The following is a 17,361-nucleotide window of genomic DNA, read 5'->3' on the forward strand; positions in this document are numbered from 1 at the left end:
CTAAAAGCCATCAGTTCGGTGACTTCACGTCTAATGCTGCGACATGTGTAGTATAAAATTTCTGTGTATTCGACGATTAACATCTTTGGAGGCCTGGGAAGAAAAAAGGACCAGATTTGGATTTAATTGGATTATATTCATAGAAATGCCAATTATGGTGTTCATGATAGCAAAAGCACAGCTGATGCCAGTTGTCTTAGACTGCAGTTTACAATTAATGGCGTTAGGTCAATTATATTTTTAATTTGTCACCTGCGATTTATGTGGTCATATGCACCAGTGAAATAGAAATCAGTATTGCCCAAAGCTGCATCCTTTGTGTCTTCAAACTGTTTAGTGCTGTCTAAGGTTTCCAATTTGCAACAACGCTAAAGTTATGGGATAAATCTGGAGTCAGGGCCTGGCTGATTCTGAAGAGCAATGGTATGAGAGTCTCTGCAGGAAATAGTAGGCTGGAATTTTCTCTACTATACCCTCAACATCGGGCGGTATAGTGGCGGAAAGGAAAGTGAGGAGCCCCACCACCACATAACTGCCCCTATCATCATCATCATCATCAACATCAATTTCCATCTCTCCTCTGCCCCCCGGGGAGTAGGCCACACGACCCCAGACTGCTCGCTGCATGTAAATGATGGCAAGGAGATGGAGCCTGGGAACCTGCCCGATTTCCTTCCCTTCCCCTGCTACTACCACTGACCTCAGGGACTGCAGAGAAATGGGTGGTAGTGTATCATGTGGCAGAGATTAAAGGCCCACTGAACCCCTCTCACCGGATGAAGGCCTCAGTCCAGTCCAAAGCCTGAAAAAAAGTCGGAAGCTGATCTTTGGGACTGTTCTGCCCCCGTAAATTTGGCTTCTCTGTTCTGGTGCTGCAGCAGGTGTCACTGCATCTTCCTCCCCAGCAGTGGTGGGCTCCCTCTTGCTGGTAAGGATCCCACTCTGCATAACTAACGACCCCCGACACTGGATAATAGGTGAGGTGACAGGTAGAAGTCTTACCTCGACCCTCCTCTAGTAATGAATCCACCCCGAAGGAAAATCTCGGCCACTCTCTCACCCTTTGGGTTTCACACTGCATGGTCTCAGTTCTGCCAATATGTGTGAGGATGGGCTGAGGTCTGGCAGGGGTGGGGGGAGGGAAGGGGAGGGAAGCTAACTTCTGGCAGCAGCCAAGATTTTGAAGTCTGGAAGCACTGGAAGAGTGGGGCTTGTCTCGGCCTGGAAGGACTTGGAGAGCAAACTGGGACCCGGAAGGGACGCTGAAACTAAATTCAAATTCAGAAACGCTTCCACTTGAGAATCCCCTGCTGCTTTGCACAAACAGGAGAAAATGAATATGAAAGCCGCCAGGACTTATTCTGCGCTCTGTCAACATTTCAATTTTAACCACTGGGACAGGAGAATTAGAGCTCCAGCCAAGGTAGTGTAAACAACGTACTATAATAAAATAGTCCGCAAGTCAGGCAGCATCTGTGGAGAAAGAAACAGAGTTGCCGTTTCAGGTCGATGATCTTTCGTCAAAACTGGAAGAAGTTAAAGATTTATCAGTTTTTAAGCAAGTATAGAGTCAGGCAAAGTGGGGCGGGGAGGGGAGGAAAGAACAAAAGGGAAGGTCTGCGATAGGGTGGAGGGCAGTAAATAATGTAGCGCCTGGCTGGAACTGATACAGAAATCAACATTAATCTGATGAACAGAGGGCAGGAATATTTAGTTTGCAGATGTCGGTATCACAACTGTAAAAACTGCCAATTACTTTTTATATAGCTGCTGGTAAATTTTCAAAACATAAGCAACCTCAGAACCTAATAAGATGATTTTTTTTTTCACGTGCTGGTCTTTCTTCATCAAATCAAATCAAATTCTTAATGAAGATTACCCTGAAACCCTATCTTCTTGATGAGCACATGTGCCAGTAGACACTCAGCTGCATATCGGCAGATGATGAATAGTGCCTGAGTCTTAACTTTACAATGAGACATCACAATATTGCTACAAAATAACCAATCATCCAATATTAAATATGTTGGGTTTAGAGAAAATGTGCATTTTTATTAAGTTACAAAGTTAAGTAGCGTGCCAAAGACCAAATAACATAAATATGGACTATAGAACATGCTAATTTAGTTAATTGACGATTCATATGTTTTTTGAAAATCATTGCAATATATAATTTAAAAGATGGTCATACTTTTTTTTCTTTTTTATTAAAACAGAAGGTTCTGGAATATATTTTCCATCAGTGAAAAAGGATCCAGGAAAATATTTACTCCGTTGCTCTGAATCAGTGAAAGATTGGCTGAGGAGACTGAAGAATGCTGGGAAAGTTCTGCTTCTAATTACCAGCTCACACAGTGACTACTGCAGACTGCTTTGTGAGTACATCCTAGGGTGAGTGCAGCAGGACAACAAAGTGTAACGACCAAAGAAATGGATTGCATTCAAATTGTAATTTATTATAATATTGAATTTTCTTTGTAGTTCAAAACTTCAAAGTACTTCCCACTTCATATTCAAAACACAAAAATCTTCATAGGTACTATTTTTTAAAAACATCAAATGTTTACTTCTATGGAGACCTGCTGGATTGGGCCTCCTCCTCAATGTTAGGCAGCTTCATAATGTCATCAAGAGAAGTGTTCAGCTCCAGTGAATGCAGTGGAGGTCTTGACTTTAGACTGGCGTGAGTTTTGATCTGGAACTGTACAACCCTGGGAACGCATACCTTGGATGGATTTTAAGAACATTCAGCTAACAAGGAACTTCCGTTATCCTTGCTCAAATTTCCACCTTCCTGATCATCCATCAGTATTTATGTCAGTAAAAGTCATCTCATTACACAGCCCAAGAAGAGTTCACTTTATGTTATTTGCATTTTATTTGTTTTCTTTACATATCTATTACCTCACATGTAAAACTAAAATTTTGGGGCATTTGATTATCGACCAATTTCCGTTATCCACCAGGGCTCCCTTCCATTAAAGTTGGTAATGAAACTTTCCCGGTGGTCCCCTTGACTTTCCTTTCCCTTTAAGTTTAAAAAAAACCTTTACAAGCAAGATAAATAGCACAGTGATCTCAGTAACCACAAATGATAGATTCCTTGTGGCAATGCATTACATCATTTACCCAGCCGATGTTGATGACAGTATTCCTGATTAAAAAGACGTTGGGCCCGATATTTATGGGGAGGCTGCAGGGGAGCACGGTAACGCAAAGGAAATCAGGCAGCCAGCCAAATTGGCTGCCGTGCGGGAAAACCAGCCACAGGAGGCCGCAGCTGGGGACCCTTGGGAACGGTCCCTGGCAATCGGAAGGGAGAGAGCTACAGATCGGGGCTTGGTGTGGGGGACGAAGAGAGCAGCAATCGAGAGGGAGGTGGCTACAGATCAGGGCTTGTGGGGGAGAAGACGCCGATCGTGGCAGGGGGGAGAGAGAGGCCGCGATCGGTAGAGGGGAGGCCGAAGGCTTTCTTGAGGGGCTGGAGGGAGCACTCCTGCACTCTCTTCCTGGCCCACAGGGAGAGCTGTAAAAAGCACTTAACTTCTGGAGCCAGCAGCCGGGTTTCCTGAGCCCTGGCAGACCTGCGTGGCAACTGTAAAATTTAAATTAGGCACCCGAATGCATTGTCGGAGCCTGATGTAATGTTAATGAAGTGTCCTGCTTCTCGAGGGCGGGCCACTCACATGGTTTGTTATCCATTGCCATAAAAACGTGGCAGGTTGGGGACATATTCCCTATTTTAAAATTTTTAACCACCCCCCTCCCCCGACCTTCTCCCGCCCTTCTTGTGGGGGGGCGGGGGGTCAACACCGAGGCCGTTCTGTTATCTTCATCTATCTTATATGTCATTCATTAGTAGGGTGATTAATGAAACCAGTGAGTCAGCTCTAAAGTCAAAGATATTTATACATTAGTATTATTTTCCTATCTTGGATCAGATTCTCACTCATTTTTGACCTGGTGCCAAATATCACTTTTTCACATGTCATCATTATAAATTATGCTTTTCAACAGTAACAAATCTTCTACCTGGATCTCATCTTTGAAAGTATCTCTCAAAACTTGGGGGCTGGATGACGTAGGGTGTCGCCTCCCAAACCCGTGCCCATCTTTCCCGCAACTCCATGTTTGAATCCCTCCAATCAGGTTTCCGCCCCTGCCACAATATTGAAACAGCCCTTATCAAAGTCACAAATGACATCTTATGTGACTATGAACGTGGTAAACCATCCCTCCTCATCCTTCTCGACCTGTCTGCATCTTTTGACATGGTTGACCACACCATCCTCCTCCTACATCTCTCCTCCATTGTCCAGCTGGGTGGGACTGTGCTCACCTGGTTCCATTCTTATCTGTCTAGCCGTAGCCAGAGAATCACCTGTAATGGCCTCTCTTCCTGCTCCCACACCGTTACCTCTGGAGTCCCCCAAGGATCTATCCTTGGCCCCCTCTTAATTTCTCATCTACACTCTGCCCCTCGGCGATATCATCCGAAAACACATCAGATTCCACCTGTGCGCTGACGACACCCAGCTCTACCTCACCACCACCTCTCTCGACCCCTCCATTGTCTCTGACAATGCTTGTCCGAAATCCAATACTGGATAAGCAAAAATTTCCTCCAACTAAATATTGGGAAGACTGAAGCCATTGTCTTTGGTCCCCGACCAAACTCCATTCCCTAGCCACCGACTCTATCTCTCTCGCTGGCCACTGTCTGAGGCTGAACCAGACCATTCACAACCTTGGCATCCTGTTTGACCCTGAGATGAGCTTTCGACCACATATCTGCTCCATCACCAAGACTGCCTACTTCTACCTCTGTAACATTGCTCGTCTCCGCTCCTGCCCCAGCTCATCTGCTGCTGAAACCCTCATCTTTGCCTTTGTTACCTTTAGACTTGACTATTCCAATGCTCTTCTGGCCAGCCTCCCATCTTCACCCTCCATAAACCACCTGAGCTCCTCCAAAACTCTGCTGCCCGTATCCTAACTCGCACCAAGTGCCGTTCACCTATCATCCCTGCGCTCGCTGACCTACATTGGCTCCCGGTCCGGGAACGCCTCGATTTTAAAATTCTCATCCTTGTTTTCAAATCCATCCATGACCTCCTCCAGCCCTACAATCCTCCGAGATCTCTGGGCTCCGCCGTGCCTTCGGCTGCCTGGGCGCTAAGCTGTGGAATTCCCTCCCTAAACTTTTCCACCTCTCTCCTCCTTTAAGATGCTCCTTAAAACCTATCTCTTTGACCAAACTTTTGGTCACCTGTCCTAATAACTCCTTATATGGCTCGTTATCAAATTTTGTTTCAAATGTGAAGTGCCTCGGGATGTTTTACTACATTAAAGGCGCTATATAAATGTAAGTTGTTGATGTTGCTGAAAACCGAAGCTTCTAGAAGTTTCTGTACATTGTTGCCTTTGCAGTTTAAACTTACAATCTCCAAATGTCCAATGCAATGTCCAAAGGGGCAAAGTTAACCCTCTCCTTCAAATGTAATGTCCAAAAGATCCAGAAAGTTTTGAATTCACAAAGTTCAAGAGGTTTTAACCCCTGCCTTTCACAAATGATATGACCTTTGTCTTCTTTAAGTTAATCTGTAATCTAAATTTTCGAGACTCCACGAACACCTTATCATTTAGTCTCTTAAAATCTGATTTAGATGTTGCTATAAGGTCAATCTCATCAGCAAATCTGGGATTGTTTAAAATTTTGCCACATAAGGAGACTCCTCCAATATCATCTTTTAGGAGAAGATACATTACTGTTTCCAGTACTAGATTAAATAATTGTAAACAATTTTACAACACCAAGTTATAGTCCAACGATTTTATTTTTAATCGTGGGATTAAAAATAAAATCGTTGGACTATAACTTGGTGTTGTAAAATTGTTTACAATTGTTAACCCCAGTCCATCACCGGCATCTCCACATCATAGATTAAATAAATCAGGTGACAGTGTGAATCCTTGTCTCACCCCAACTGTTGATCTGAACCATTCCATCAGTTTCCTATTCACTCTAACAGCACTCAAGGACTTGTTATAGATGTTTTCTATCAGTCTGAAAAGTTTTTCAGGAATATCCTACATCCTCAATTCGTGCCATATCCTTTCTCGCCATACACTGTCAAAGGCCTGTTGTAACAATGAATGTTGTGTTCTATAAATTTCTCCAAAATATGCCTTATCACGAACAGTTGATCTATCGTACCTGGTCCCGGTCTAAACTTCTTGTTTTACCACTTCTATGTATCTTTTCATTCTCCTATGCAGTGTCTCAGTAAATACTTTTCTGTGTATACTCAGTAAGCTGATTCCTCTGTAATTGCTGCGTTTGCTCGTCTCCTTTTTTGAGATTGGTATTATAGTCGCCTTTCCCCAGTCTTCAGGTACTTGCTGTTCTTCACAAATTTTGTTAAACAGCCTTTGCATCACTTTAACAGTATGTCCCCCTCGCCTGCAACAACTCTGCAGTTATATTATTACTCTCTAATTGCAGTAAATAGTACACTGGAAGATCATGTGGGATTCCAGCGCATTCTCCAGTCTCCTGAAAGTCAGAAAACCCCACATCAACAGGCCAATGTGTACATACTAATACTAGCTCATCAGATTTATTTAAAGGTTAATTAATACACATAAACTAAACAATGCACCAAGCTACTGAATTGGTACAATGCTTAACAGACTGTTGGATGAATCAGGCTCGTCTCTCAGTAAACCTTCCATTTATGATGGCGGCATGAACGATGAGAATCTCGGTACATAAATTTCCTGCTATAACTAAAGACTATTAGACTAAAATAGAATTTCCCAATACTTATCCAATCAAAGGTTCTGTAATGTCACAGCTGGCAATCGACCAGGGTCAAAGACACAGTAGTACGAAATTTTGCAAAGAATGCTGATGAAGAGATGCTCATACGTTATCTGAGATCCAAGAACTTATTATTGCCTTCACCATGTAAAAGTTAGTTTGTGCCTCGAATAAAGCCCCTGCATCCTGACTAATTTTCAAATCAATCAACCTGCTCTCATCCCAAAGACAACTTGGTCCTGCTTTTCCACAGGGTTCTTAGGATCTCTTGCCTTAATTTCAAAAGATTTTTGAAAATCTAGGCACACTACATCTTTAGGGATGTCTGAAGTCTACTGCGGACATGACTCAAAAAAAACAAGGAAGTTGATCAGGTAGGATCTGTCCTTTCTGAAACTGTGCTGGCTGCCATACACTTGGTTACTTTCACATAGGTAATCCTAAAGTTTGTTCCTAACAATTGATTCTGTTATTTGAAAATTGGTGTCACGTTGGTTTTCCAGTGGGACAGGCCCTATATTCATTGACTATCTCATGATGGCCATCGGCACTTCATATCCCTAATCTCACTTAGCGTGCTGGAGTGTATATCGCCTGGCCCTGTATTTCCACGGGGTTGTTCTGATTTTCTGCCATAACTTCGGCAGGAGATTGGTGGAACACCAGAGAAACTACATAAACGGATAGTTTTAGTAGTTTACAACTCTGCTCTGGAGTTTCCACCAATCTCCTGCTAGGAGATTGGTGGAAACAGGATATGTTGGCTTTGAGCCCTTTAAGCTTGTCTAACACTTCCTTGCAAGGGTTTATAGAACCTTATTTCAAGTCTTGAAGTATCTCAGAGGAACTAAGGCTGTGTCAGTTGTTTGCTTCCTTTAGAGATTTCTAATGATAGAAAGCACACCGCTGTATATTATAGGCTGAACAGGAAGGGACCTCGGTGGAGTTCCCACTCCCTAAGCGGCCCTACCACCAGTACTTCAGTTTTGCACCTGAGCAAATATATGCTTACAGCCACTTGTTACTGCACAGATTCACTAGGATGCTGCCTAATATGAGGAAATACAAATATGAAGAAAGACATGAAAAATTGGGACTGTTTTCATTCGAATAGAGGAGTTAGGAAGTGATTTGATAGAGATGTTTAAAATTATGAAAGGATTGGGCAGAGTAGATAGAAACAGACTAAGGGGCCTAGAATGAGGGGACATAGTTTTAAGACCCAGGAGAGAGAGCAAAGGAAACTTTTTTACATAGGGTGTGAGGCTGTGGAGTTAGTTTTTGAGATTGTGTCAATATTTAAGAATAGGTTAGATAAGTGGTTGAAAGAAATCGGATTAAAGGGATGTGGAAACAGGGCGGGCAAATGGGATTACTGCTGGTGTAGAAGATAAACACCAACATGGACTGGTTGGACCGAACAGCCTGTTTCCATGTTGTAATATCTATGTTGCTGCTCAACCCCTGGAGTGCTCAGTGTGGGGGCCCTCCTGGGCTGTGAACAGAACCAAGACATGTGGGTGTGCCTACCTGTCAGGGTGCTCAGAGGGAAGTAGAAGGCCTGGCTGGAAGGGAGTTACTCAGGAGCGTAGAGGAGAGCACAGGCAAGCCGAGATCTCAACCTTCTGCAGTTATTGTCAGATAGATTGAGCCATGTGGTGTGTTCAGAAATTTTAATTGAACAGAGAAAGCAGTTATTGGCCAGAGAGATCAGGGAGAGGGAGACAAGTGGTCTGTTGCCTGAGGTAGAGACCTGTGACCCCAGACCAATGAGGTTGAGGTGGACGTAGGGTCAGGAGGAGGTAAGGATGCCATTACAGAAGGTATCTACCCACCCCACCGGTCATATAGTTCCCACAGGCCAAACAAATTGCTTGTGAAGTAATAGAGGCCAGCGGCACGTGATTACTGCATATCAATCAATCACACCACTTGGCTCATTCTACCTGACAATAACTGCAGAAGGTTGGGATCTCGGCTTGCCTGTGCTCTCCTCTACACTCCCAAGTAACTCCTTTTCATCCAAGCCTCCTACTTAATCCTTATCTAAGGAAGGGTATACTTGCCTGAGAGATGGTGCAGCGAAGGTTCACTAGATTAATTTCTGGGATGAGAGGGTTGTCCTATGAGGCGAGGTTGAGTAGAATGGGACGATACTCTCTGGAGTTTAGAAGAATTAGAGGTTATCTAATTGAAACATATAAGATTATGAGGGGTTGTTTCCCATGGCTGGAGAGTCTAGAACTAGGGTGCATAGTTGCAGGATACTGAGAGAGGAGGAATTTCTTCACTCAGAGGGTTGTGAATCTTTGGAATTCTCTACCCCAGAGGGCTGTGGATGCTGAGTCATTGAATATATTCAAGGCTGAGATAGACAGATTCCTGGACTCTAGGGGAATCAAGGGATATGGGGATCGGGCAGGAAAGTGGAGTTGAGGTCGAAGGCCAGCCATGATCTGATTGAATGGCGAAGCAGGCTCGAAGGGCCGTGTGGCCTCCTTCTGCTCCTATTTTTTATGTTCTTATGCTGGAAGCGTAGCAGAGACATGGGTCATGTGATTCCCATGGACCAATTAGATTGCTAGAAGGCAACACAAGCTGAACAAGCCAATCAAATGGCCAGAACAATACAAAACTCAGTCATCAGTAATTTTCACGGGGGTTCTCCCGATTTCCCACCGTAACTTTGGCAGAAGATTGGCAGAAACCCTGGAGAAATGGCGTAAATGCCCGTCCATGCCTTTTCTCTGGGATTTCCCCCGAGCTTCCGCCAAAAGTATAGCAGAAGAGTGAGGAACCCCCGCGGAAATTTACCCCAGTATTCCTAATGTAGTGGGAAAGATTACACCATTTCTTGAAAGTTTCCGGCCAATCTTACAAAGTTACAGTGGGGATCTGAAGAACCCCTGCAGAAATGGCAGACGATTGTGTTTGTGAAAAAACTTTTAGAAAACTTTTGTTTCTTTAAGGAGGGAAAACAGCCAAAGAGTTTCTTGTGATAAGATCATGCATTTCAGTGCAACTTTGGTCATTGTGCAATGTGTTTCTGAAAAAGAAAATAAATTTGCGAAACATTTTTTTTCGTGATAATGCTGCTTCTTTAAGTACACTGACAATGTTTGGATAGTTTGTGTCCTCAAGCTATATACCTCTCAAATGCACCAATCGTACATATGATGAATTGCTTTCCTCCCATGGCACCTTCCCATGCGAGCGCAGGAGATGCAACACCTGCCCCTTCACCTCCTCCCTTCCCACCGTCCAGGGCCCCAAACACTCCTTCCAGGTGAAACAGCAGTTTACTTGTACTTCTTTCAATTTAGTATACTGTATTCATTGCTCACAATGCGGTCTCCTCTACATTGGGGAGACCAAACGCAGATTGGGCAATCGCTTTGCTGAACACCTCCACTCTGTCTGCAAGCGTGACCCTGAGCTTCCGGTCACTTGCCATTTTAATTCCCCGTCCCACTCCCACTCTGACCTCTCTGTCCTCGGCCTCTTACCCAGTTCCAATGAAGCTCAATGTAAGCTTGAGGAACAGCACCTCATCTTTCGTTTAGGCACTTTACAACCTTCCGGACTCCACATTGATTTTAATAACTTCAGATCATAACCGCTGCTCCCATTTTTTTAGGACAGCAGGTGCTGGTAATCATTCTGCTGCTGCCATTTACAACTACTCCTGACCAATCTTATGTTTCTTAACCTGTCCCATTACCACCCTCCTTGCCTTGCACCATCATCCCTTTTGTCATTTAATGTCTCTTCCCTCTACCCTATCACAGTCCTTCCCATTTGTCCTTCCCCCCCCCCCCCCCCCAACTCCCGCTTTCCCTGGCTCTGTACTTGCTCAAAAACCTTAACTCTTTCAACATCTTCCCATTCCAATGAAAGGTCTTTGACCTGAAACATTAACTCTTTTTCTTTCTGCACAGACGCTGCCTGACTTGCTGAGCTTCTCCAGCATTTTTTGTTTTTATTTCAGATTTCCAGCATCCGCAGTATTTTGCTTTTGATATGATGAATTTTGTCAGTTTCTGGTTCAGCTATTGAGTAAGGCACCTCTCCGGGGGAGGAGGGAAGTCACATTGTGTTATGATGAATAATGCATAGTGCAGAAATGTTGACGATGGAAACAGCAGATGTATCTGCAGTTCTAGTTACCGCATCCTGACAGCTAAAGCTGAATTTATGGAGCCCATTGTTGAGAATTTCTGATTCATTGGTCAATTCAGCACAATTTTTATAATTGGGTTCTTTAGGCAGAAAGTTGGTTGCATATGAACATACGAAAACGACGGACAGGAAATGACCCACTGCTCCATCCAAACTGTCCCACACAGCTGTGATGCCTTATGTATCGCAATACATACACTCCTCACCCACCACGTAACCTCCTGGAGAGGCAAAAAACAGATAAAAACCCAGGCCAATTAAGAGGGGAAAAAAATGGAAAATTCCTCATCCGACTCCCTTAGGTGATCAAAACTAGTCCAGAAAATCACAATGGCCCTGATTTACGTAACAGGACACCTACCTATAATATGAGATGATCTCTGCCCCAGTCGGAAACAGGTCCAGCTCTCTCTTAAAGAAATGCAGTGAATCAGCGTTCACCGCACGAGCCAGCAACCTGTTCCACAGATCCACTATTCTCTGTGAAAAGAAAAAGAACCACCTAACATCTATCCATCCTAGTTCTGCCCTTACATAACTTATAAGCATGATCCCGGTCCTGCCTAACCTATTCAGTTGAAATAATTGGTCTACATAAACACAATCTAGTCCCTTTGTTATTTTATAAACCTCGATCAAGTCTGCACTTCTCTAAAGTGTACAGACACAGCTCACTGAGCCTATCTGGGTGTTTTAAACTGGAAATTAATTTTGTAGCCCTCCGCTGCACCCTTTCCAAAGCCTCAATACCCCCCACCATTTTTTGTTTATTCGTTCATGGGATGTGGGCATCGCTGGCAAGGCCAGCATTTATTGCCCATCCCTAATTACCCTTGAGAAGGTGGTGGTGAGCCGCCTTCTTGAACCGCTGCAGCCCGTGTGGTGAAGGTTCTCCCACAGTGCTGTTAGGAAGGGAGTTCCAGGATTTTGACCCAGCGATGATGAAGGAACGGCGATATATTTCCAAGTCGGGATGGTGTGTGACTTGGAGGGGAACGTGCAGGTGGTGTTGTTCCCATGTGCCTGCTGCCCTTGTCCCTCTATGAGGAGACCAAAACTGTACATTCTAAGTATAAAATAGCAGTCATTGTGTATCACGCAATATGGTATCTTTAACATCGAAAATACATATCACAGGAGTGACAAGTACTTTGGGTACTGATGAATTTTCAATGAAACACGTACCTCATGTACTGAATGTAATATTTTATGTTAAATACATAGCAATCTCTATTGCGTTGCACATGAGGAGTCAAGACCAATTATACTCAGGTGAAGTGAGGTTAGAGAGTGGGGAGGTAAACAGGGCATACGGATGTATATCAGTCCCCATTTTAAGGTCCTACATTTTGTTCTTATTTTTAAATACTTTGATTTTATATTATTATTCATATTAAATACAAAACTTAGGGCCATTTGGGAAGCAGAAAAATGCAAAGTTCAGCGCAGGGAAGAAATTCATACTTCTCTGAGACACTGAGGCTGTGAGCAATCTGATTCAGCCTGAGACAGTGGACATGGAGTGGGAAGGAGTTCACAGCGGGGACCGAAGATGATGACTTCGGTCTTCCCAATGTTTACCTGGAGGAAATTGCGGTTCACCTAAGACTGAATGTCAGCTAAGCAGTCTCATCGCATGGAAGCAGTGGAAGGCCCAAGAGAGATGGTGCAGAGGTATAGCTGGGCGTCATCAGCATACATGTGAAAGCTGACTTGTGCATGATATCACTAAGAGGCAACAAGTAAATGAAGAAGGGGACGGGGCCACGGATAGATTCTTGGGACACTCTGGAGGTAGTGGGATTAGGGTGGAAAAAGAAGCCATTGCTGGAGCTGCTCTGGCTATGATCGGATAGATAAGAGTGCACCCAAGTGAGGACAGTCCCATCGAGCTGGACAATGGAGGAGAGGCATTGGAGGAGGATGTTGTGGTCGACTGTGTAAAGACTAGGGGGGACGGGGAGGGATAATACATCGTGATTACAGTCACAGCGATCATCCTGCCAGATCTGGTGATGGATGGCTAAGCCAGCTGTGTGCTAGATATGCTCAGGTCTATGCCTCTTGGACTGGAGGGAGCGAAGATAGGTCCATACAAAGGGGAATGACTGGAATGGGAAACAATGAAGGTTTTACTGGGGACAAGGGCATAAAAGGTAGAATTGAGGTGATGGTAGAGCAAATCAACAGTTGCAGAGGTTTTGTGGCAAATTGGAGGTCAAAGGATAGGCAGTTGGAAGTTTGAAAGTACAGCAACACACTGTGAATGGCTAGTCATGTTGTCAATGATCAGAACATTCTAGAAGTTGTACACATGCTGGGAGCTGGAACCTACTAGCCTGAGTGTCTTCAGTTAGTAATGTTGAGAACGTACATGAACTTAAGGCGTAGGTTTCTCGCATAGTCACAGGCATCTGACAAAAAACGTTGTTGCAAGCATTTTGAACACAGAAAATGCTATTGTGTTGGGAAGCTTGTAATCATTTTATATCTTTATTATGTTACAAGCCTTATTTCTACTGGTAAGTGCTCAGTTTAGTGGAGAAAGAAAGACGGCTGGTAAAAGGATTTTTCAAAATTATTTGGGGAGATGTGATTGGTTCACCTTTTTTATTGGCAGCTGTGCTGACTCCTATTTATGATTCATGTTTTTATTTGACTATTGTAATTTTTGATGTTCATTCATGCTCACCACTTGCTGATTGATATGGTCTCTACTTGTTCAGTTGTGATTTGTTACTAATTATGAATAAAAGATTTGAGCCTTTCAGTTGTGCATATGTCAAAAATTTGCATGCATAAAAAATGAGATGCCTAAAGTGTGATGGACAAAATGAGCACACGAGCACTATTTTTGATATATGTAGATACCTTGATATGGATAATAATAGATAGATATAGTTATCTGAAACTGTAATAGACACAGCCAAGCAGGGACAACCTCATGCTGAGGCCTCTCATGCCCTACTAATGACATTGGACTTGCACGTCTGCTGCTTGCTTTGATTCCCTCAAACCTGCTGGTGTTTTCTTTTTATTTTTTTTAATTTCCTGATAGTTCTCTGAAAATACATGCCCTTTAAGAAAGGAAAGGGGGATTTTTTTAAAAAAAATTGAGATGCTTAATAATATATGGAAACTGAATCTGTTCAAAATGATTCATGTTTTGTTAATACTAAAAGGACTGCCTTCAGACTAAGCTGATTTCAGATAATGGAAGTGCTGAAAGCATCTATTTTGGAATTGTTCACTGAGGCCTGTTGGCTCTATATATTAGTAGATATATGCTGCATTTTTCTCCCATCACAGATTGTCAGCATATGTCTCTTCAAGCTATTGAAGGTCAATAATTGCAGTAATTAGTCTGTTCTTAGATTTTAAGTCAGCTGCCTTAAATTCCTTGAAGATCAAGTTAATTTCACATTTTACCGTAGATCATGTGTTTTGATGGCACAGAAAGCAGCAAAAGTTCAGCCTGTGTCGAAGAAAGTAAGAATCTCCAAGTAGAATGTTCAGCCAATTATTCTACAGTTTATATCCACTGTGTGGATAATGGTAAAATGTGACTTACTGTATATATCAAGGTTCATTACACTTTGACCTGAACTGTTTAAAATTTCCAGTTTGCTGCCAATTGTAGTTGAGGTAAAATAAGATTTATAGTAGAACCATAAAACTGTTGCCACCACAGTTATGAAAGAATTATATTTACCAGGTTTGGCCAAGAAAATGTAGCCTTTCCTGATGATAAATGGATGCAGACACCAAGAACCGATTTTAATTCTCAGGCGGGAAAGCGGCCTAGCGAGTGACCAGCCCGTCCGATTTTAATGGCCAGGCCTCATTACCTCTCTGCAGGATGGGCTCCCTAATCTAGCAGGAATGATGAGGAGGCCAGCGGGCAGGACTGGGATTTTAGGCGGCAAGAGGCTGCTGCAGGGGACACGGGGTCACATAAGAACATAAGAATATAAGAAATAGGAGCAGGAGTGGGCCAATCGGCCCCACGAGCCTGCTCCGCCATTCAATAAGATCATGGCTGATCTGATCCTAACCTCAAATCTAAATTCATGTCCAATTTCCTGCCTGCTCTCCGTAACCCCTAATTCCCTTTACTTCTAGGAAACTGTCTATTTTTGTTTTAAATTTATTTAATGATGTAGCTTCCACAGCTTCCTGGGGCAGCAAATTCCACAGACCTCTGAGTGAAGAAGTTTCTCCTCATCTCAGTTTTGAAAGAGCAGCCCCTTATTCTAAGATTATGCCCCCTAGTTCTAGTTTCACCCATCCTTGGGAACATCCTTACCGCATCCACCCGATCAAGCCCCTTCACAATCTTATATGTTTCAATAAGATCGCCTCTCATTCTTCTGAACTCCAATGAGTAGAGTGCCTAGCATAAGTTTAATGGACAAGGGGGTGGTGGAGAGGTAGAGCTAAGTGTCGTCAGTACACAGGTGGAAGCTTCATGTTTTTAGATGATGTTGCCAAGGGGCAGCATGTAGATGAGAAATAGGTGAGGGCCAAGGATCCTTGGGGATCTCTAGAAATAATGGTGCAGGAGCAGGAAGAGAAGCCATTGCTGGATTTGTTCTAGCTGCAATTAGATAAGTGTGCGTAGAAACAAATGAGTAACATAGGAACAGGAGTAGGCCATTCAGCCCCTTGTGCCTCCTCCGCCATTTGATAAGATCATGGCTGATCTGTGATCTAACTCCATATATCTGCCTTTGGCCCATATCCCTTAATACCTTTGGTTGCCAAAAAACTATCTATCTCAGATTTAAATTTAGCAATTGAGCTAGTATCAATTGCCGTTTGCGGAAGAGAGTTCCAAACTTCTACAACCCTTTGTGTGTAGAAATGTTTTCTAATCTCGCTCCTGAAAGGTCTGGCTCTAATTTTTAGACTGTGCCCCCTACTCCTAAAATCCCCAACCAGCGGAAATAGAGGGAAGTCCGTCTGAGCTAGAACAACAGAGGAGAGGACTTGGAAGACGATGATGTGGTTGACTGTGTCAAAGGCTGCAAGATATTCAATCACTGGGGCATCACTGTTGAGCCTGATCCTGCCCTCACCTAAAGTCTACAAATGCACACTTTCAGCAGAGATCACTGAAGGGCAACCTTGAAAAGAAACCTGGACAATTTTTCTCTCCCTTACCAAAGTCAATTGTTCCATCTCCTATTGCCACCCCCCCACCTCGAGCCCAGAAGGTGAGATTAGCTAACTCAGCACAGACCAGGGATCAAATATGGAACCTTCTTGTTCTGTATGTCTCAGTTACTCAAGCAGGAAGATCGCAGGTTCAATTTCTGGTCTGTACTGCATCTTAACCATGGTGGGAGCAGGAGTGCTCAGTAAGAAAAGGAAAATTTGGCCAAGGAACCTGCTCCTGGTTACTATGGGTTCACACATATTCAGTTTTATGTTTCGACTTGGGTTCTGCATCTATATGGTGTCAGTCTTGGCCCAGTGGTAGCACTCTCGCTACTGAGTCAGAAGGTTATGGGTTCAAGTGCCACTCTAGAGTACACATTCTAGGCTGGCACTCCAGTGCAGTATTGAGGGAGTGCTGCACTGTTGGAGGTGCCGTCTTTCGGATGAGTCATTAATCCGAAGGCCTGTCTGCCCTCACAGGTGGACATTAAAGATCCCATGACACTATTCGAAAAAAAGCAAAGGAGTCCTCCCTGGTGTCTGGCCAATATTTATCCCTCAACCAACATCACTAAAACAGATTATCTGGTCATTATTTCATTGCTGATTGTGGGACATTGCTGTGTGAAAATGGCTGCCACATTCCTACATTACAACAATGACTACACTTCAAAAAGTACTTCATTGGCTGTAAAGTGCTTTGGAACGTCATATGGTCGTGAAAGGCATTATGTAAAGGCAAAATAAAAACAGAAAATGCTGGAAATACTCAGCAGGTCAGGCAGCATCTATGGAGAGAGAAACAGAGTTAACGTTTCAGGTCGATGATCTTTCATCAGACCTCTGTCTCAAGTTCTTTTTATACAATAATTACAAAGTGAAATTTGAGTTCCTTAAAATAAACAAAATAAAAATGCAGTTTTTATTTTGTAAATGCTAGTGGTTACAGATACTGAATCAGATTACAGCAGCCAATATGCATAGCAGACTTAATATAGCATAAAAATAGCTTTTAAAATGGAATTTGGCATCAAAATTCTTAATTAGCTCCCTCGATGATTTAGTTAGTTAAGTCTGTTAGTAGCTGAGCTATACAGACCAGGAACCCTATTCAAGCAAGGAGCTAATACCCTACATTCTAGGTAACATATGAACAGGAGTAAACCATTCAGCCCCTCGAGCCTATTCTGCCATTCAAT

General features: G+C 43.3%; 1 protein-coding gene across 4 annotated transcripts in view; it reads left to right on the forward strand.

The window, feature by feature from the left end:
* nt5dc1 (5'-nucleotidase domain containing 1) overlaps positions 1-17,361 on the forward strand; it is a 568,661-nt gene that overhangs the window by 392,682 nt on the left and 158,618 nt on the right. For all 4 annotated transcript variants that reach the window (XM_067984694.1, XM_067984695.1, XM_067984698.1 and 1 more), the window contains exon 7: positions 2,217-2,391. In XM_067984694.1, coding sequence (XP_067840795.1) covers positions 2,217-2,391 — 175 coding nt within the window. The remainder of the gene's footprint in view (positions 1-2,216; positions 2,392-17,361) is intronic.

Source organism: Heptranchias perlo, chromosome 5 (genome assembly GCF_035084215.1).
Source record: "Heptranchias perlo isolate sHepPer1 chromosome 5, sHepPer1.hap1, whole genome shotgun sequence".
Lineage (NCBI taxonomy): Eukaryota > Metazoa > Chordata > Chondrichthyes > Hexanchiformes > Hexanchidae > Heptranchias > Heptranchias perlo.